This window comes from Lissotriton helveticus, chromosome 3_2 (assembly GCF_964261635.1).
Source record: "Lissotriton helveticus chromosome 3_2, aLisHel1.1, whole genome shotgun sequence".
NCBI classification, from domain to species: Eukaryota; Metazoa; Chordata; class Amphibia; order Caudata; family Salamandridae; genus Lissotriton; species Lissotriton helveticus.
The window spans coordinates 128732441-128753494 of NC_136062.1; the positions used below are offsets into that span (position 1 = coordinate 128732441).

Consider the following 21054-nt stretch of genomic DNA (forward strand, 5'->3'; position numbering starts at 1 on the left):
GGGATTACAGACTTGTGCCAATTAATGCTGAGTCCCGAAAAACGGCCAAATCTCAAAATTTCCCTAAAAATTGGTTCAAGATTAATCTGAGGACGTCTCACATATAGAATAGTATCATCTGCATAACGTGATACCAATAACGGACCAGTGTTAAACTGTAAACCACGATGCAGGTGACGTTCCTGGAAATGTCTTAAGGGGTCCATAGCTAAAATATACAATAATGGGGACAAAGGGCATCCCTGCCTTGTTTCGCGCGTCAAGTGAAAGGGTTGAGATAGAATGCCATTGACACGCAGCCTGGCGGTGGGGCTAGTGTATAAGAGAGCTGTAGTGGCAACAAAACCCTCCGGCATCACCATGCGGCGCATCACTGAAATAAACAAGCATTTGCAATGCAATAGGTCTTGCAGTTACGCAAGTTTAAGCTATTGCCATTGTAAATGTGAATGCCTTTTATTTATGTTTTTTTAAACGAAAACAGATATAAAAGATATTGTTATTTGCAATGCCAATAGCTCAAACTCGCATAACTGCGAGACCTATTGCATTGCAAATGCTTGTTTCTTTTGCTTTCAACATTCTGAGGGAGTGGATGTTTTTTCTTGACCCCCCCCCTCATATCGTATCAACCCATGCTCTCTGTGTTGCTTTCCATTTTCTTCTTTTTTGCTGATGCTGTTCAGCATTGCCACGATGCATTGGTAAAACCAAAAGGTTGGCTAGCGCAATTCAAAGTGGAGACTTATTGGCTTTGCCAATGGTTGCTTGTTTTTGAAAGCCGTTCATTAAACAATTCAGAAAAAAGTACAATATTCACAGCAAAAAATGTAATAGGTGGGTATCCCCAAAGAGCTTTTAAAGAAACAAATGAGAACAGGTGCTCGGAGGTGACGCCTTTGGACAGCACCATGTTTAATGAGACCAGCGAGACGGGTGGTCTTCTCAGCAGGACAGTGCCCCCTCTCTTCGGCTTCTAATGAGTTATTCTGCAGATTTTAAATTCCAAACACGCCTTTGTCAGAGCAGCACTTACAGGCTCTTTTAAAGTAAAAAGCACCATGACACAGAGAATGTGAAATAATAACTGAAGGCACATGTGGGGATGCAAGAGTAAAACCGTAGGGAGAGACGGCTCCGAGGACAAAGAGGAGGGCAGGGGCGGCACAGAAGGTGAACTACGTTGAACTTGTCTTGTCAGTGAGTTTTCAGTTAATGCAGATAGAAACTGTCCAGTAACACCTTATCTTTTTTTTTTTCACAACCGTGTTTATTAGATGTTTAAGCAGATCATATGTACAGTTCTCCATAATCAGGAGGACACTGTCAGTGGTCAACATACAACAGAATGCATGAACAGCCTAAACGTTCAACTGGCCCCCCACCCCCAGCCAACAACCCCAAAATCCCCCACTACCCACCCCTTATCCCACCCTATCCCGGTGCACGTGATCACTGTCAGCTGCATTATACAGTTTAAAGCTAAAGAGGCGTCCTGGAGCCACCTAGTCCCCGAGGTCTCTACAGGTAGGCAGGCCATCATCCATGTCAACGGGAGGCTCCAAGGTCAGCTCCCTATAGTCCGCCCACCGCTTCCAGATCTTATAATGTTTTCGGGGGCAGCCCCTGGCCTCAAACACTGGCAATTCCAACCCCATGAGGAAATCCAAGCCCGCCCTCCAGGCGCCAAGTGGGGGGGCACAGTCACTCTTCCATGCCCTTGCCAAATCCCGCTTAGCCACAACTAGGCCAGCAGAAGGAGGTGACGCTTATAAATGTTACCACCCACTTGATCCAGGATATGTAGAAGACCCAGTCTGGGCGTACGAGGAAGATCCCACCCCAGCACCTCTGACAAGCAGTTCCACACTCCATTCCAGAACCGGGTCAGGCCCACACACGACCACACAGTATGTACCAGTGTGCCTCTCTCAGTCCCACAGCGCAGGCAGTCTGGGGTAGCAATAAGGCCAGCCTTCCACAGTCTCTCTCTGGTGTAATAGGCCCTATGCAGGTATTTGTATTGTATAAACCGGAGTCTCACAGCTATTGCAGCCCCACGGGGGGATTCCAGAGCCTCCCTCCAGTCATCGTCATCCAAAGGACCAACATCCACCTCCCAGGAGGCCTTCAGCGACAGGAGGGAAGAGGAGCAATGAGTGACTAGCGTTTGGTAAATTTTGGAAACTTTTTTATCCCCCAGGTCTCCCATGAAGAGCTTAGCTTCCACGGGGCTAAACTCCGGAAGACGGTCCAGCCCCACCAGACTCGGTGCAAGAGCATGACGAAGCTGTAGATTTTTAAAAATTGGGTCTTGGGCATGTCAAATTCGGCACTAAGAGCTTGAAAGGATTTGAGAGTATTCCCAGTAAGAACATGGCCAAGTGACGAGATCCCTATGGAGTCCCAGCCACCGAACCCCCGCAACGAGGCCAGCGCAGGGAGCTGTCCGTTGTTCCAAAGTGGAGTTTCCGCCGTCAGCCGACCCCACCAGCCCATGCGGCGCAGCACCTTTCTCCAAATTATGAAGACTACCTGAGTAGCCTGCGGCAGTTTTTTTCACCGCCCCGCCGAATACAACAGGGTATGAAGCGTGGCGTCCCCCATCAGACGATGTTCTTGGGCGTATGCCGGATCGCTATGTCCACCGTACCACCACTCGTTCAGAACCAACAAATGGGAGGCCTGATAGTAGGATAGAATGTCCGATGTTGCGAGACCTCCACAGTACGTGGACAAGAAACAGGTCCGCAGCGCCACTCTGGAAGCGCCCCCAGCCCATAAAAATCGACCCAGCACTGAATTTACTCGACGGAACCATTGCGGGTCGACCCTGTGTGGATGGTTTTGCAGTTGGTACAAGAGTCTAGGAAGTGCGACCATCTTGAAAATTGCGGACCTGCCATAAATATTAAGAGGCATGCGCGACCATGTTTTGACGTCCGATTGAACCTTGTCCCATACCGGCTGTATGTTGCGCTCCCATGCAATTGCAGCAGACTCAGAGAGGAAAACTCCCAGATATTTTAGACCACCGACCGCCACTTGTAGAGCCGAGGCCCAAGAGAATGCCTCAGACCTTCCCCCCAGTACCCAAAGAGTCGATTTGCGCGGGTTGAGGAAGAGTCCCGAAACTTCTCCAAAAATGTGCATTATTTCCAAGATTCGAGGGCCCGAGCGATTAAGGTCGGTCATAAAGAAAAGGACATCATCCGCGTACAGCGCGATCCTGTCCGAAAGTCCCGCTCCCCACACAAAGCCACGAAGCTGCGCATCAATGCGCACCCACGCGGCCAGTGGTTCCATGACCAATGCAAAGAGGTAAGGGGATAGGGGGCACCCCTGCCGGGTCCCCCTAGCAACCGGGAATCTCTACGAAATGGCTCCTGAAATACGCACTGAGGCGGTGATGTCTGTGTATAACAGCCTGACGTACGAGACAAAAACCGGACCCAGATTGAGACGCGGCAAAAGAGCGAAGAGGTAAGTCCAGCTGACAGAGTCGAATGCCCTGTCAATGTCCGCCAGCAGTAGCGCCGCCTGTTCTCCAGTCGCTCCCATCGCGTCCACCGCCACCTGTGCCCGTCTGATATTGTGTCTTGTCGCTCTACCCGGCATAAAGCCCGCTTGATCCGGGTGGACCAAGTCCACTATATACGGGAAGAGGCGATTCGCCAACGCTTTGGCCAACAATTTAGCTTCAAAGTTGATTAGAGATATTGGGCGATATGACTCGTGTCTGTCGGGAGGCCTGCCCGGTTTTTGGAAGACTACGATTTCAGCCTGACGCCAGTCCGCCGGTAAGCTACCATGTTCCCGCGCTGCCTCCAAGGCCCGCCGATAGTGCGGTCCCAGCTGCAAGTGGAATTTCTTGTAGAATTCACTGGGGAATCCGCTCGGTCCAGTATTGAGTTGTCCCAGTGCATCACCCAGTTCCTTCGCCGTCAAGGGAAGGTCCAGGGCTGTTCTGGCTTCATCCGATATCGCACGGGGGGGAAGGTCAGCTATGAACTTGTCAATCGCCTCCGGTGGGAGACTGTCCCTAGGGGCGTATTGTACCGCATAGTAGCCAGCAAAGCTCGCCGCAAGGGCAGCAGGATCTGTCATGGCAATCCCTTCTCCGTCCGTGAGGCCCGGTAGAGTAGTCGGCTGTAGAGTTTGTTGACACAGCCTATGGAGCATAGTGCAGGACTTCGTCGCCCCACTGGTAAACCCTGCTCCGTGAGGCTAGCCAGGCTTGTCGAGCTTTGTCTAGTAGGACCGAGGCGTAGGATTGCTGCGCCTGCAGGAGCAGTCTCAGCGCTACACCGTCACCGTCTTCCCGACGCCGATTCTCTAATACTCCCACCCTAGCCGCCGCTGCCACTGTGGCCTCTCGGCGACTTCGGCGGGCAGCAGCACACCAGGCTATATCCACGCCCCTCAATGTGGGCTTCATGGCCTCCCAGACCGTCATGCCATCCACTCCCTCCGTCAGGTTCTCCTGCCAGTAGTGGGCAATCGCTCCGCGCATGTGTGTTGTAAAATCTGCCTGCTGGAGATGCCACGAGGACATCCGCCACCGGAATGGCTGGTACGACTTGCGCAGCTCAATCCGTACTACGACCGGGGAGTGGTCAGACAGCCCCCGAGGCTGAATCTCGGCCTGCTTCACTCTGTCGAGAAAGGCCCCTGGGACAAACACACAGTCCAGCCGGGAGAAGGAGCCGTGTACAGCAGACACATACGTGTACTCACGTGTCCTGACATGCAAATGCCTCCAGGCATCCACCCAGCCCAACCCATCAATCATCGCTTTCAAGCGTGTAGGGGAGGTTGTCACCGCTGCCCCTTGCAGCCTCTGTCTGTCCAGGCCCACATCCACCACATCGTTCCAGTCGCCACCTATCACAGCCAAGGAATCTGGGATCTCGGCCCACAATTCAAATAGGCGCTCTGCCAGGGACCATTGTAGAGGAGGGGGAGCATACACACTACCAAACACCACTGGCTCCGCACCAATCATACCTTTAACAAACACATATCGACCTTGGGGATCGAGCCAATGACGCTCGTGAGTATATGACAGTCGTCGATGAATGAGGATGGCCCCCCCCCTCGAGCCCCTGGAAAACCCTGCATGAAACACCTGGGTATATCCAAAACGTTGTAAACTCAGTACCTTCGTTCCCAACATATGTGTCTCCTGTAACAGCATGACATCCGCTGAGTCCCTCTTACCCCAGCGCAGCACTGCCCCACGCTTAATTTTGTCCAACATCCCCCTTACATTCCAACTTAAGATTCGCATAGAACCACTAGCGAGCGCTAGCTTCGGGAAATCACCCATAGTCTCGATGGGAGAGTCTCTGAAAACCCCAGGACCCAGCCCAGGCGCCTAGTACCATGTATAGCACTGCAGCAAAAATCACGTGCATCCCCGTCAAGACCCCCCTTACCCCCCCATCCCTGCCCACTAACACAACCCCCCCAACTACCCAATGTCCGTCTATTCCCCCTCCCCCACCCCAATACCTCATTAAACACTGAAGTATCTGTCGCGGCATGGGGAGCTTCAGGCCCAAAACAGAGCACCCAAAGCCACCCATACCAATGGATCCCACTACTCCCCCCAACTAACGGTACCTTCCCTTAGGGCCGCCCCCCAAACGTGAGAGGACTAGGCCGCCCATGGGCCAGTACCCCGAGCCCCATTGAACCACAATTGTCCCACAGCTCGAATGGAGCGAGGCAGTCAGACAACGCCTATATCGCCCCTCCTGTGTCAAGCCATGCTCCAGATCTCACCACACCAGATGCTAGTCACTCGATTGACGCGGCAACCGCTCTGGGCCTCTCGGAAAGTCCAACGACGAAGAGTTGCCAGGGGAGCAAGAAAGAGCTCCCACGGCCTTCAAGTCCCAGTCCCGGATTGAGCAGTGTCAGACTGTGCACCATCCAGAGGACCACCCCCGGATCGGGAGCGCCGCCGTGATCGAGATTTCCTGTGTCTTTTACCCCTGATGGAAGATTCGCCCCTCTCCTGCGACGACCCACGCGATGATCCGGGGTTCAAGCCCGGTTGGGCGTTCGGTCGGAGCCTGGTCGTCTCATCAGTCCAGCCAAACACTGCCTCCGGGGTATCAAAAAAGTGGGTCTTGGATTGAAAGACGACTCGAAGACGAGCCGGGTATAGCAGCGAATATTGGATCTTCAGACCACGCAGTTTGGCCTTCGCATCCTGGAAGTAACGGCGCTGCTGCTGCACCATCTTAGTATAGTCTGGGAAAATCATAATCCTGTGATTGTCAAACAGCAAAGTCTCCTTGGCCCTCGCTTCGCGGAGTATAGTGTCCCTGTCGTGGAAGTTGAGGATTTTAGCTATGACCGGACGCGGCCATTCTCCCACCGGCGGTTTCTGCATCAGGGCTCTATGGGCGCGCTCCACCACAAAGCAGCGCGACAGGACGTCCGGGGGAAGCCAGCCCTCTAGCCAGCGTGTCAGGAACGCATCCATGGGCCCCTTCTCGCAGTCCTCCGGAAATCCCACGAAACGCAGATTATTCCTGCGCGCTCGCCCTTCTGCATCCTCGACGCGGAGTGCCAGCCCCTTTCGGATCCTGTCCATTTCCGCCACTTTCTTTTTCAGGGTAACTACATCCTCCTCCACCCCTGTGATCCTGGTTTCGGTCTCTGTGATGCGAGCAACGGCATTGCGGAGGTCCTGACGTAGTAGCATGACATCGGCTCCCACCGCACCAATCTTGGCATCAAGCATGTCCCTGGATTGTGTAATGGCGGCCATCAGGGCCGCGTTATCAGGTCCCGTGCCCTGGCCGGCCCCGGATCCCCCACTGGGTCCAGTGAATTTGTCGATCGGTCCTTGCTTGGCGGATCCAGCGCCGCCCCCACCTCTCGTCATGGTCAGCAGAAGGTGGGCGGACCGCTCCGCGCCCACGGTAGGTCCTTCACCCAACGCAATCCAACAAGAGATTCCACTCGGGGGCCCAAGGTAACCACAGTCAAGGCCTGGAGGCCGTCCCCAACAAGCACCCCCAGAGGCCAGGCACCCAGCCAGCAGGAGTTCTCGTCGTCACTCAGGGCTAAGGCCACTGCAACACCTTATCTTTTTGACTTTTTCTGCACTCAAACTCTGTGTCCAGCCGGGGCAGATAGAATCTAGGCTGAGTGAATCTAGGCTGAATTTCAGTTTATCCCGAGCCCACGAGTGTCATGTCAGTTAAAAACACTCAACAACTGATTAAAATCGGCCACCGCAAAACTAACGTACAAGAATGGCCAGTATATTGGGATCAAGTTGTTTTCATTAATAAAAGGTGCCTGTTTATCGATTGCTGGAGTGGTTGCCATTGGTGGGTGGTTGTGACAAGAATGGGAGAAGATGTGGTCAAAGTTGCCGATTTTGAAACTGTGGAACCAAGTTGGGGTCAAGCCATCAGCGCAACATCCAGTGGGCACATTACTTAACCCCACTATGCCTAAAAATGAATTTCCTGCTCCCCGCGCCTAAAAACATGCATGTGACCTTGCGCAATGCACCTGATACTCATGTAAAGCGCTCCAGTACCTTCAGCTCAAGTTAGCTTTACATAAAAGTGCACACACAAAAAACAAGAAAAAAACAGAACCATTAGTTCAGAGTTTTGTGTAATGAAAATGTTTTTTCTCTTTACACACAGCAGTAACAAGCTCACAAAATCCAAAATATGAACATGCATTACAGGAGCAGCATCACTGTATTGCAATAGATGAAATTGTAAATAACATTACATTCTTAAAAGACCGGATGGTATGTGCGGACTTATAAATGTGCACTATGTTGTGGAGTTTGCATTGCACATCAGTGCGGTTGTTACCATGAAGTTTCCGGGCCAACTGTGGGATGAGCCAATTATGTCAACACCTGTCTGTTGATGTACAGCTCGTGATCGGAAACAGATACTCTGGCACTTTTGGAGAGGCTCCAACGGACAGACAAGCGCTAATAAATCAAGCAATTGGGGGGAGCGTGTAAAGGCTCCTATCACTACAAAGGAGATGCCAGAGAGGAGACGCCATGCGCGTGCACATCGCCTGTCCAGGCGCGCACATGGTTTGTCTCTCTTTGTGAATGAAAGCCATACCAATAGAGTCTCGCCAAGCGAAGCAGCTGCGCTGCATTCGCTAAGCGAGACCTAAAAAGGGCCATTCTAAGGAATCAAAAGCCTTTTCGGCATCTAATAGCACCACCACTGCCGGCACCAGGGATCTATTCTATGAATAACTGCAAAAAGGGTCCGGAGATTAAGCAAAGTGGAGCGATGGGGAACAAATCCAGACTGCGCAGGGGACATAATATACTCCATTAACAAAGAGAGCCTGATAGCAATCACCATGGCTAATATTTTATAATCCAGATTCAATAAAGAAAGGGGCCTGTACGAGCCACACAGAGAAGGGTCCTTACCGGGTTTAGGAAGTAGTATAATAATGACGGCCTCTCGAAAAGTGTGGGGAAGAATGTGTTTTTCCAACGCTTCTGCGTAAACCTCTATCAATCGTGGGACCAGAATATCCTTGTACGCCTTTTAAAATCTGCAGAGAACCTATCTAGTCCCGGAGCAGAGGAACCCCGGGACGCGTCTATGGCCTCCACAATATTTTCTTATGATATTGGAATGTCCTGGAAGTCCTGCATATATTTCTCAAGATAAACTAATGCAATTTCGGATAAGTATTCTTCCTGCGCTGAGATCTCTGTCTATTCTGGAACTGTATAGGGTTTTAAAATGGGTCATGAATGTGTCACTTTCCACGGGGACCCACCCGTAATTCCGTCAAATTGCCCAATCCAGATTGCGCCCGGCAATTAATCATGGGATTTACGGCCGTCCGGATGATCCGGGATATGCTATGGACAGGTGGCTGCTCCCTGGAGCGGACTTTAATAGAGTTTTGTATGCAAAACCTAGTAGATTCCCCCTGACTGGACCCACGGCTCACTCCGCCCATGTATGGTATGCAGTTAACAGAAACATGAAATGGGAAAATAAACTCACTTTGGCCACACTGCTGTGGGGCTCTGAGAGACTTGGGAGCCTTTGGCGTTCTAAGGGGTTTGATAAGTGGGACATTATTGGGATCACACGGATAAAGGACGTCTGGGGGGAGGGTATTGTCCTTTCCTTTGCCTCACTGAAAAAGCAATATGACTTGGCAGATACCTAGTATTATAGATATCTCCAGGTTCGGCATGCCTTACACTCCCAGATACCGAAGAATACCACGCTCTCGAAAGCCTCCCCCCTGGAGGAAAAGACCATCTCCCTCATTTACAAGAAACTAAATTAACAATATGGCAGACCCTCTACAGGCCCTCAAGGGGAAATTGAATAATCATGGGTTGGAACTTGAGGAGGACTGGCAGGCGGCGATATCATCCCCACGGGAGGTTGCAATTCCGGCTAGACTGCGGTTAATACAGCTCAAAATACTGCACTGAATATTTGTGACAGGTCCTCGACTGGTCCAGATGGGAAAGACAGAGTGCAGAGTGTAAAAGAGGGTGTGGAGAACCAGGGACGTTCCTCCACATACTGTGGGACTGTCAATACCGCTCCTTTCCTGTGAGGCTCTCCAATTTTCCATTAAATTCACTCCCTCGGTAAACTTCAAAGGTATCCTTCTTTACCGTCCTCCAGGGCAAAGGTCGGCATTTATTTCCGACATCGGTCATATTCTGGAAGTAGCTGCCCTGGATGGTTCATTTACAATATTAGGCGACTTCAATTTTCATTTCGACAAAAGTGAAGACAATGATACAGCCGCTCTGCAGGCATGCCTAACAACATTCGGATTCTCCCAGTTAGTGAAAGCCCCTACCCATGAAGGAGGCCATACCCTGGATGCCATTTTTACTAATTTAAATGACCTTCAGGTCTCAGCCATTTTCCCCATCATCTGGTCAGATCATTTTGTCATAATGGCCACCCTAATCAACCATGCTCCACGAACAGCTATGGAAAATGGTAACCACCGTCAGCCCTTCTTGGATTGGAAAAATATTGACAGCAATAGCTTGCAATCGCTTTTGATTAAAACTAGTCCACATCTGTCATATGATTCCAATTCTGCGATCACTCAATACAATAAGTGGGTTGCTTCCGCGACCACTCTCTTGGTTCAGTCAAAACAAAGCTCCCGAAACAGATCATCCCCGTCTGCTCCATGGTACTCGGAAATTCTAAGGACACAAAAGCAGTTGTGTCGGAGGAATGAAAGGAATTGGCGCAGACTCTATTCCGAAGAGGCCAAAATGACCTACAAGCACTCGGTCATTATGTATAAAAACATGATCCTAGATGCCAAGAAGAAGTTCTTCTCTGAGAAAATTGAACTTTCCAAAAATTCAAACAAGGCTTTATTTGAGACCACTAAACAGTTGGCAGGATGCTTGCCTAACTTACAACCCCCCTCTTCCCAATCATTTTGTGATGCATTGGCTGACTATTTTTATAACAAAGTCAATGACATTTATGCTGTCTTTGCCAATGGTGTAAAAATGCCACAAAACACTGCTCCTGAGATGGCGAGCTCCTCCATGGCTGGCCCTTCTTTTTCTCAGTTTAAGGAGGTCTCTATCACTCAGGTCAGGGATATTTTGTTATCCATCAAATCAGGCTCTGCCCTTGATCCCTGCCCGTTTAAAGTACTGCGCCCAGTTTCGGAAGTGCTGCTCCCAGCAATCACTACCATCTGTAACACTATGATTAACACAGGAGTTTATCCCTCCGATTTAAAAAAGACACTACTAAAACCGCTGCTAAAAAAACAAAACCTAGATAGGAATGAGCTTAAAAATTATCGACCTATTGCCAATCTGCCTATTTTGGCTAAAGTTGTCGAAAAGGCCCTAAATATTCAACTGTCGGCCTTTATAGAAACCCACCGTCTACTGGATGATTCCCAGTTTGGTTTTCGCCTAAATCATGGGACAGAGACGGCCCTGATTAAGGCTACAGAGGACATCAGAACCATTCGCGATGCGGGTGGCACGGCAGTCTTGATACTGCTGGACCTGTCAGCAGCGTTCGACACGGTCGATCATGCTATTTTGATCGACCGTGTCGAAGACCTGGGGATTAGGCACAAGGCTAGGACTCTCCTGGCTTCCTTCCTCGCCGAAAGAACTCAGGTGGTCACCATAGGGCCTTTTTAGTCTACCACCTTGTCCTTGCCGTGCGGAGTACCCCAAGGCTCATCCCTGAGTCCGACACTCTTTAACATATATGTGTCGGACCTCGCCAATACCATTCGTGCCCATGGGATGAGCCTCACATCCTACGCTGACGACACCCAGTTGGTTCTGGCCATCAGAAATGACGGCCAAAAAATCGCCAATAATTTCAATCTGGGCATGCAGGCCATAGGGAATTGGATGGCATCCAATTGCCTTAAATTGAATTCGGATAAGTCCGAGGTGGTCATCTTTGGAAACTTAACCCCAGAATGGTCCTCCCGCTGGTGGCCACAGTCTATGGGCCCTCCCCCCACTCCCGTCAGCAAAGTGAGGAACCTAGGTGTCATGTTTGACGACCGTCTCACTTTTGTTCCTCACGCAAATCAGATTGCCTCTTCTGCTTTCTACAAGCTACGAATTATTAAAAAAATCCTCCCTTTCCTTCCGGATTCCGCTGGTAAAACCTTGATTACGTCCTTGGTCTTGTCCACCTTGGACTACTGCAATGCCCTATTCCTGAACTCCCAAGAAATAGTCCTCAATAAGCTGCAAACCATTCAAAATGCTGCTGCCAGACTGCTGGGTGATATCCCCAAATTTCAATCAGTCTCAGGAACCATCAGAGAACTTCACTGGCTTTCCATCAGGAACAGAACTAAGTTTAAGGCTTTGTGCATTGTCTATAAGGCGCTGCACAATCAGGGACAAGCCTTTCTCACTCAACAACTTGTCCCCTACCGGCCCACAAGGTCCCTGCGGTCCTCTGACCTTTTCCAGTTGGAAGTACCCCGTACCAAACTGGTTTCATGGGGTGATAGAAGATTCCTCGTTGCAGCACCCAAGCTCTGGAATACTCTGCCACTATCTATAAAGAACAGCCCATCCCTGTGGTCCTTCCGTAAGCACCTCAAAACGTGGCTATTTGAACAATAACCACATCCATCTGTAGGGCTGAATTCAGCAGATACTTAGCGCCGAGATGCCCAAGGGCCTTTGTTGCGCTTTATAAGTGTTTAAATAAATAAATAAATACATACAAGCATACTGGAGATACATACATGACACCTTGCGGGAGGTTTTGGGTGTAAACCTGCAACCAGAGACGCAAAGGTGTATCCTCAACGTTTGGGAACCCACAGATCTGAATACCAACGCTACGCAATGGGTAACCCTGGCATACATGATCACGAAAAGAAATGTTGCACAGCTGTTGGGGCGCTCCAGCCGCCCCAATTAAGGAAATGGGAGGAAGATCTAGACTGGAGTATGTATAGGGAAAAGTCGGTCTATGTGGCCAGAGAATGCCCTGGGAAATGGAGTAGGGTGTGGGGAGCGTGGAACCACTATAGAGGCGACATTTGCGCCCCACCAAATCGACAGGTCGTTACAGACACTCTACAATCCCCTTGACTTGTTTAGCTCATTAATCCTGATTTTTATTGCAATTTAAATGTCAATAATGTGAAATGATGTAGTCGCTGGCCTGACTGTAATTACTGTGATATATGTCGAAAGTGTTTAATAAAAAGAAATATATAAAATTTAAAATGAAGAATGCGTCACTTATCTCTGGGGTAGAATATACCGACTGGTCAACTGAGTTTCTTAATTTTGGTTATGTACGCTCTGCTTTAAGGGGTGGGGTATGTGTGCCAGAATTCTACCAGGACGTTCGCCCTCTCCGTATCTCCTGGTCGTGTGATATTTACCCAAGTGCAACAGTTCTGTCCGCTGCATCCCAGAAATCCACTAATTTATTCTGGTCCAGGTGTTATGGTAACCTGAATAGTGAGTACATGAAGTAGTAGCCGAATTGTGTGTCCGCTCAACGTCTACCAAGCAGAATTGCCGGCAGATGTCTTGTAATGCAAGGTGAGAGTGGGCTTTAGTGTCTGGAGAGGAGGAAGTGCTGACCCTTGTGGGATCTAATAACAAATTTAAATCACCTCCCATAATAAGCAAACAGGGATTTAATGCCAATAAGTGCACCTGTAAGGAATAAAAGAACTCTAGTGAGTCTATGTTTGGAACATAGATGCCTATCACTGCAACAAAGTGACCCATTAGGGTGCCTGTGACAACCAGGAAACAGCCCTCACTGTCTTCTATCACTCTACCCGGGTAAAAGGGGATCTTTTTGTGGATAAGTATGGCGACCCCCCTAGCGTGTCTACTATAATTAGAGAAATATCTGTGTGCCCCCCAGCTTGCGGCCACTAGGGAAGTGTCTGATTTGGACAAGTGTGTCTCCTGCAGGCAGGCTACATTGATGTTATGTCGTAGTAAGTAATTGATTACCTGGCGTCTTTTACGGGTGTTGTTTAGGCCCCTAACATTCCATGACATGAGGGACAGCCCAGAAGGTCCAGACAAGTTACCTAACTGTGCCATACTACCTCTGAGACATTAAACATGTATGTAAATAAGCTATTTAAACGCCTTGTGACAATGACCTGTTTGTCAATTCCCTGAAAATATTGAACATACTGCATGAAAACCGCCCACCACCCAGCCTCAACCCTTCCCAAGTGAGGCAATACCATGCCCATCGGATCAGCTGGTGGTGCTAGTAGAATGCACATCTAGATGTGATCTAGACCAATACCAGGTATACACCTTGAGGTGTGGCAACCCCACGCCGGCCGGATATTCAAGTAGCAACTTCAGTGAACAAGAAGAAACCGTATAACGAAAGCATCAGTTTCAGAAAGCCCATACATTACTGTCCGTTTATCCAGTCCCTGTATTTGAGAAGAGATCCATGCTGGATTCAGAGCCGCTCCGAGGAGGGGATGAAACCCGTCCACTGTCACCACCCCTTTGTTGTCCTTTTTGTAAGTGTGGAGGAACTCCTGTGCTTCATTTGGGGTGTTAAATATACGGGATCGGCCTCCCACGTCCACCCTAAGCCTGGCTGGATACAACATTCCATACCGTAGCCCCGGATTCCTCAGGGTAGCCTTCACCCCATTAAACTTGCCGCGAGCGTCCTGGATCATAATAGTGAAGTCTGGAAAGAAAGACAGTTTAGACCCCTGCCACTGTACGTCGCCACGTTCAAGGGCGGCACTCAAGATGGAGTCTCGATCCCTGAAGTTCATAATTCTTGCAATGATGGTTCTCGGTGGAAGTCCAGGATTAGGGCGGGGGGCCAACGATCTGTGAGCACGTTCTACTACAAACCCCTGAGTGAAGGCCTCCCTGCCAAACAGATCAGATAGCAAGTGTTCAGCGAAGACGTCCATATGACCAGTAGTAGCCGGTCCCGGTACGCCTAGGATGTGCACGTTGTTGCGCAGACTGCGCGCTTCTTGGTCCTCATTCTTAATTGCCACCTCCTTCAAGATTCGTTCCACTCTGTCCAGTCGTTTCTGGGACTGCGCCGCGCTATCCTGCACATCCGATATCCGAGCCTCCGCCACATCCAGCCGTCGATCATGTGCCTGCACCTTAGCACACATGTCTGCCAAGCTTTTATCCAGTGCGTCACACCTGCCTCCAGGGCCCGCAATCCCGCTCTCATTTCCTGGAGCATCGCAGCTGATAGAAACGGAGGGTTTTCTGTATCCTTGGCACTGTGGGCTCCGCCCGCCATGTCAGTGGGGTCGTCGGTCATGTTGTCTACAACTTTCCCAAAGGGCAAAGTCCTTTGCTTGGGATCTTTGCAGCCCATGCCTCAGGGTAGCGAAGGGGCACCACCAGGGGAGGCTCGGCGGGGCAGCCGTGTAGGCAGGGGCCCGGCTTGGGCCAAAGGCCTCAACTAGGCTGAACAGGCATATATGGGAGTAGAGGCTGCGTTCTCGACGTTCAGCCCACCAAGCCCAGCCCGGAGGCAGAAGTAGAATTGACTCCGCAACTGACAAGGTGCAGTGTGGACCAACAAGGCGTGATCAGAAAGCTATCAGTCCCCTCGTGTCTCAGCGTGTATGTCCCTCAAATCAGCCAGGGCCACCAGCGAAGCAATGCAGGGGATGGCCCATGTGGGAACCACTATCCTCAGCCCATCAGATCTGGACTAGGCCGGTAAGCATTATTCGAATCGTGGGGCCACCTGTAGTCGCCAGATCTGCTGAGAGCAATCTTGTTATGCCAAAGAACGTTTATCTTTTTTTTCCTCTTTTTTTTCAAGTAAGGCGGGCCATTGTCAGTGTGCAATTTCTTAACCAGGCCATGGGTGGCCATTATCTTCTCAAGATGAGGTATCGTTTGACTGGCGGTATTGTACTCCATGACTTCTACTTCGGGGTACTTTGAAAAATCATCGATGACCACTAACGTGTCTATCATCAGGTAGACTATCAAAATCAGTGCTGGCTCATTGCCAGGAAAACATCGGGATGTCGTCTGGGGGGATATGCGTGGGTGAGTCCGTAGGGCCGGCAGCCTGGTACAGGGAGCACCGACGCACAGTCTGCTCCATGAGGGCATCTGTATTGTAAAGTCAAACCTTGCATCGCAGCCACGATTAGGTCTTGACAACCTCTTGAAGCGCCAAGCGTTGTTGCAGGGTCGCAAGGACCACCCGGCGGGGCACCCCTCATGATACAGCCTTTTAGGTATACCTCCAGCTCCATGCAAAAATTGTGCAACGAGGTTAACATTAACCTCGCTCCGTCTGTGCAGTATGTGGGCTTGTCCAGCAAGGTGTACTGCCTTCCGTACCGCACAGCCGAGATGCCTAGCTGGATACACTTCTCAGTCAAAGTAGCTTCGATGATCTCCTCCAGTGAGATGGGGAGTGGGCCGGAGGGAGCGTTCAACGACAAAACGCACATATTCTTCCACATCTTCCGCGTCACATACTTCGCTTTCCGTCGCAGGCCGGAATAGGTAGTCCGCAGGATTCTGAGCACCTGGGCGAAAAAGCACTGTGAAATGGTAGTCTTGCAGTTGTAAAATTCATTTTTCTCACTGAGATGGTGGGGGTTTGGATGATGATCCCACGAACAAAGGGATGAGGGGTCAGCGTGCACCACGAAAGGTGTGCATTCATATATAGATGAAAATGACGACATTCCCAATGCACAGCAATGGCTTCTTTCTCTATATGAGAATAGCGTTGCTCAGTCTCCGTCAATGCTCAGCTGGAATAGGCCACCGGAGCCCATTCCCAGTTGATCTGTTTCTGGGATAGACCTGCTCCCAGACCCGTGGAACTGGCATCGATAGATAGCTCAGAGTCTTATGACTGGGTCTTATCAGCCGACAATGCTCGTTTCGTGGGCTGTAATGCTTCCTCCTGATTGGGCCCCCAATTTCAGGGTGTGTTGGCTTTTGTCAGCTCTCGCAAGGGGGCGGTGAGGTCTGTGAGATTGCTGATTAATCAGCCACAGTACATAACCATACCGAGAAAACTTCTCACCATGGTCACACTGGTGGGAGCTTGGGGGCAGCCTGTATGTTCTGGACTATGAATAGATCCGGTAATACCCCTTCTTGGGAGGAACGATAACCAGCCTGTATGTTCTGGACTATGAATAGATGCGGTAATACCCCTTCTTGGGAGGAACGATAACCAGCGAAGGATATTTATTTTTGGAGAAAAGCACAGTTTTCTCGATGAAGGGTTAGACCATTCTCTTTGAGGCGTTGGAAGGTGACTCTCAACACTCAACCGCTCAAAGCGTAGTTCAAGTGTCGGAGCATGGACCAGAATGTCTGGACTGACATTGAGGACTGCGGTTGCACTATAGATTCCAAAACGGAGAGGTTTGTACCTTCTCAATCCCATCCGAGTGGAGAATGTGGTCATCACTTGAGATTCTGGCTCCAACATCAGATGGTGATAGCCAGCCCTTAAGTCCATCTTTGAGAACCAAATTGATCTACTGACTACAGACACAATATCGTTGACGGAGGGTGTCAATAGCCAGATTAGGCAGGTGCATATCCATGTATATTCTGACTTCTCCTGGCTGTTGAGGTTTGCGAGCTACGTTAATTGGAGACACCCACGGTGTCAGACCTTCAACCTTCTCAATGATATTCGCATGTTCCAGCTCGATCAATTCTTCCTTCACCTTTGGCCTGAGGTGAAAGGCCACCCTCTGATGTTTCAAGGGCATGGCTGGATTGAAACATCGATGTGTAGGCGTATAAAACAGTTTGTGAGGCATCCCATGCCCTCAAACAATGATTTAAATTGAGTCACCAGGTTACTAGTGTATGCTGAAAATGAAAACAAAGATTTGACGGTGTTCTGCTGTACCTCAACTCAGTAGCATCCCTGTGCCTTCTTTCGTGACATATACTTTAGCACGAGTAGAGCGAGAATCATGAGCAATTTCGGTTCTGCATACCCCCACTAGAGGAAGAGAAGTGGATCCGTAGTTGAACACCTTTATAGTGGTTGGCCTTAGAGTGGGTTGTACTGGAAGAGTGTGCATTATGGACTGGTCCATGATCACATCTTACTGCTAATGCTACATACACCATACTTTTTAAATACAAAAGATAATTACTGACAACTGATCGATTACAAAAATTAATTCCAATTTGTTTACCAATTGTTGTTCTTGTAATGTACCCCATTCAGACTTCAAAACATATGCTTTAAGATTGCAATAATATATCTGAATTCTGTCAGATTACACGTATATTTTAAACTTATTTACCATTTAATACCATTGATCTGTTTCTAGGACTTGTATATCAAACAAATGGAATTGTTAGTTTAATGTTCAAATTCCTGATCTTCTTATAGCTGTAGCTTTTTTAAGAGATGACAAAAGATTGAAAATATAATTCTAATGTTTCTTTTCAAGCATGGTGTTATGGAGTTCACTTTAACCATAGATTAGATAAAGCATTTGTCACACCCATGACTTTGTTATCTAAACGAGAATTACTTTATCCAAGGTTTCAGCAGAACCCAATGTGCATTCTCCATTTATTAAGGATGTATCCAAACCACCTTGCTCTGTTATAGTTTAAATAATGTATATGACATGTTGTTTATGCCTAATAATACTTATATATTTAAAGTATCATATTATTTACTTGCTTATATATTATACATTCTCTGAAAGAACAATTCGAATTTTAGATTCCGTTTTAATTTCTCCCTTTTTCCATCCATGCATTTATTACAATATTTACAAGGTACTTTATTGTTCTTAATGTCTATTGTCTTATAAATCAATCACATTTCTTAAAACAAAACAAAAAAAGAAAGCATACCTACAACATGAAAATAGTTTTTAAACATAAGGTACTTCATAATACACTCAAATACTGAAGAAGGTAAATAAAAAAATAAAAAATTACAATGCCTTGTAAATGTAAAAATAATGGAGTGTGGAGTGTAGGGACAGTCATGTTGTGGAAATCTGCAGTCATTTGTAGCTAGATCTTTCAGTGGAAAAAGAGTCGAACTTTATATTCAAAATGACAGTAGTCCTGCATCATAAAATCTTGTGTTATCTTTCAATTTAGATATTTGGTCTAGGGACTTAGTGATTATCTTCCATCTGGGAGACCGGAGTTCTAAACCCAGTGTGGCAATGGTTTCTGGATAAAACACTATGTCCCATTCTTAAACATACCTCACAGCTGCATTGCAACAATTATACATCTTGTTCTTTACGAGACAAATGTCGTATAATATAACTTACTCAGATTCAAGAACATTAATTTCTGAAACAGAAAAAAATCAAATACTCACTATTCATGAACATTCATTTACAAACTTTAATTTTCAGAACAGTAGGAAGGCGACTCAGATACACTTACACTACTGACTCTTCGCCGTCTGCTTCTTCATGATCATCATCTACATCTGGCTCGACATTACCATTCTCCTGATCAACTGGATCAAAGTAGTCTTTATAATGGAGGTCTCGTGAACTTTTAATCGGCTGAAATTGTAAGTGTGTGTAAAAAAATTAGTATCTTATAGTTGAGCAAATAGATTTGAATAAGGCACCTAAGCAGTTATTGGCTGTGACTTGCACATTCTTATAACATACAGCATCAGAAAAGAAACGAAAGACAAACGACTTATGTGGCTCACAAATTCCATTTTTCCCTCACCGAAGTTGTGTACTGACTACTTACCTTACTTTTAATTGGGCACAATGCAAATACATGCAGAAGAATGGAACCAAAAACGTTGATTGATTTCAAAATAAAATGTATTATTATAATAATTGCAATTTAAATAAAAGGTCAAGGTTACAGGCAGTTTTGCTAAATTATTCTACAATTTTCGTGTAAGGTATCATTAAATAAAAAGTGTTTAAAAGAGAGACACCATTGAGGCTGGGAAGCATCCACCTTGCCTATGAGAACACCATTCGGTAGTAGCAGCCCACCCATCAAATGAATGGCCTAGGAGGTGCTGTAAAAGGCATCATTCCAGATCGGCATCTGATATGGTCCCATTTCCTACAGTGCTTCCGTGACATTTCTATGGCCACCTGGCAATGATACCTTAAACACAATATCTTTTGCCAAGCAACTGGCTGTATGCATATGTTGTCCTTTTTTGGGTATCTGGCTTCCCCATAGCGGGACTTTCAAGTTCTGAGCTATGTTTTATTTCTCACTATTGTGGCTGTTTTTTTAACTATGGAAGATTATATGGGACACTTAGGCTGGGCACCACTATCGGCCTTACTGCTAGCTAGAGGACGGCTTCACTATCCACAACTACTCGACAGATAGTGCATGGAATAATTAAAACAAGCATGGAATAATTAAAACAAGCTACAACTAAGAAACCTACACCCACCACCCCGTTCATTGTACTAACACATTCTACCAGCATTCCCACTTGCTATGTCCAACGATAGCCATAGAAATGCATGATGGCGAATACTTCCTTTGATAGCATCCCTGCGCCATTTAGATAGATGCCTCACATGGAATGACAATTGGTCACTTAAAGTTAAAACGGGAGCAACTCTAAAGGCTGCCAAGAAATAAGGGACCAATGTGCTCATGTTACAGGAGACACACTTGCTCAGCTTTAGAACAGCTTACCAAATGGGGTTCAACAGGGGGCTAAAGAGGTAGGGGTTTTGTTAGATTTTAATTCCCACTTCAGGAGGCCCGCTAGAGCAGGTAGGTCAAAATGCTATGATGGGGTTTCCGGGATTTACAGGTAATTTCCCTATCACTACTTTGTCCCAATAGCGGATTACTAGTGCTCCTGTGGCTTATCGGGCAATGCCTCCCACAAGATCAGATTCAAGAAGCACCTGTCTTTGCGACTAAGCTCAAGGTAGATCACCTAAGCAGAAAACAGGAAGTAGCTGCAAGAAGAAACAATGCAACAGTTTCAAACTATCACTGAGTAAGTAGATTCTCTTATTACCCACTGGAAGGCATTCAGGGCTATAGAGAGGAGCTATGAGTACTGTGTTCCATTGAGAGTCTGGTGGCATAGTGGACTAATGCATCCACTGTAGGGGCCTGTGTTCGACCTCAGTCACAGGTTCAAATCCGGGCAGGTCCACTCAGCCTTTCACCCTTCTGAAGTAAATAATAGGAGTACCACTGTGTTAGGTAACAATAAACATCTGTTATTCAGCACCAAGATACACTTCTGGGTGAACCTGGGCTTTACAAATACACGTTATATTATGTTATTGTATCACATTCCTTTTCTTTCACAACCAAACTGAGTTGGGAAAGACAATTTGCAAGCTTATTGCGAGAACCAGGTACAAGACAATATTCTTGTAATCCAACAATCCACCTGCTAATGCACATGGAGATAACATCAAGACCTTTGTTTACTAAACACTTCCACTAAGTATTTGTGATCGGTGAGCAGCGTGAGTGAGACGCTGGTTGGCAAGCGATGATTTTTGGAGGCATATAGGCGATTGCGT

The 21054-nt window shown here is 47.9% G+C and overlaps 1 protein-coding gene across 1 annotated transcript in view; it reads right to left on the minus strand.

The window, feature by feature from the left end:
- The window catches only part of MPHOSPH10 (M-phase phosphoprotein 10), a 223162-nt gene that overhangs the window by 110094 nt on the left and 92014 nt on the right, over positions 1 to 21054 (minus strand). The window contains exon 3 of the mRNA XM_078684919.1: positions 18950 to 19074. Within this exon, the coding sequence (XP_078541045.1) occupies positions 18950 to 19074 (125 nt within the window). The remainder of the gene's footprint in view (positions 1 to 18949; positions 19075 to 21054) is intronic.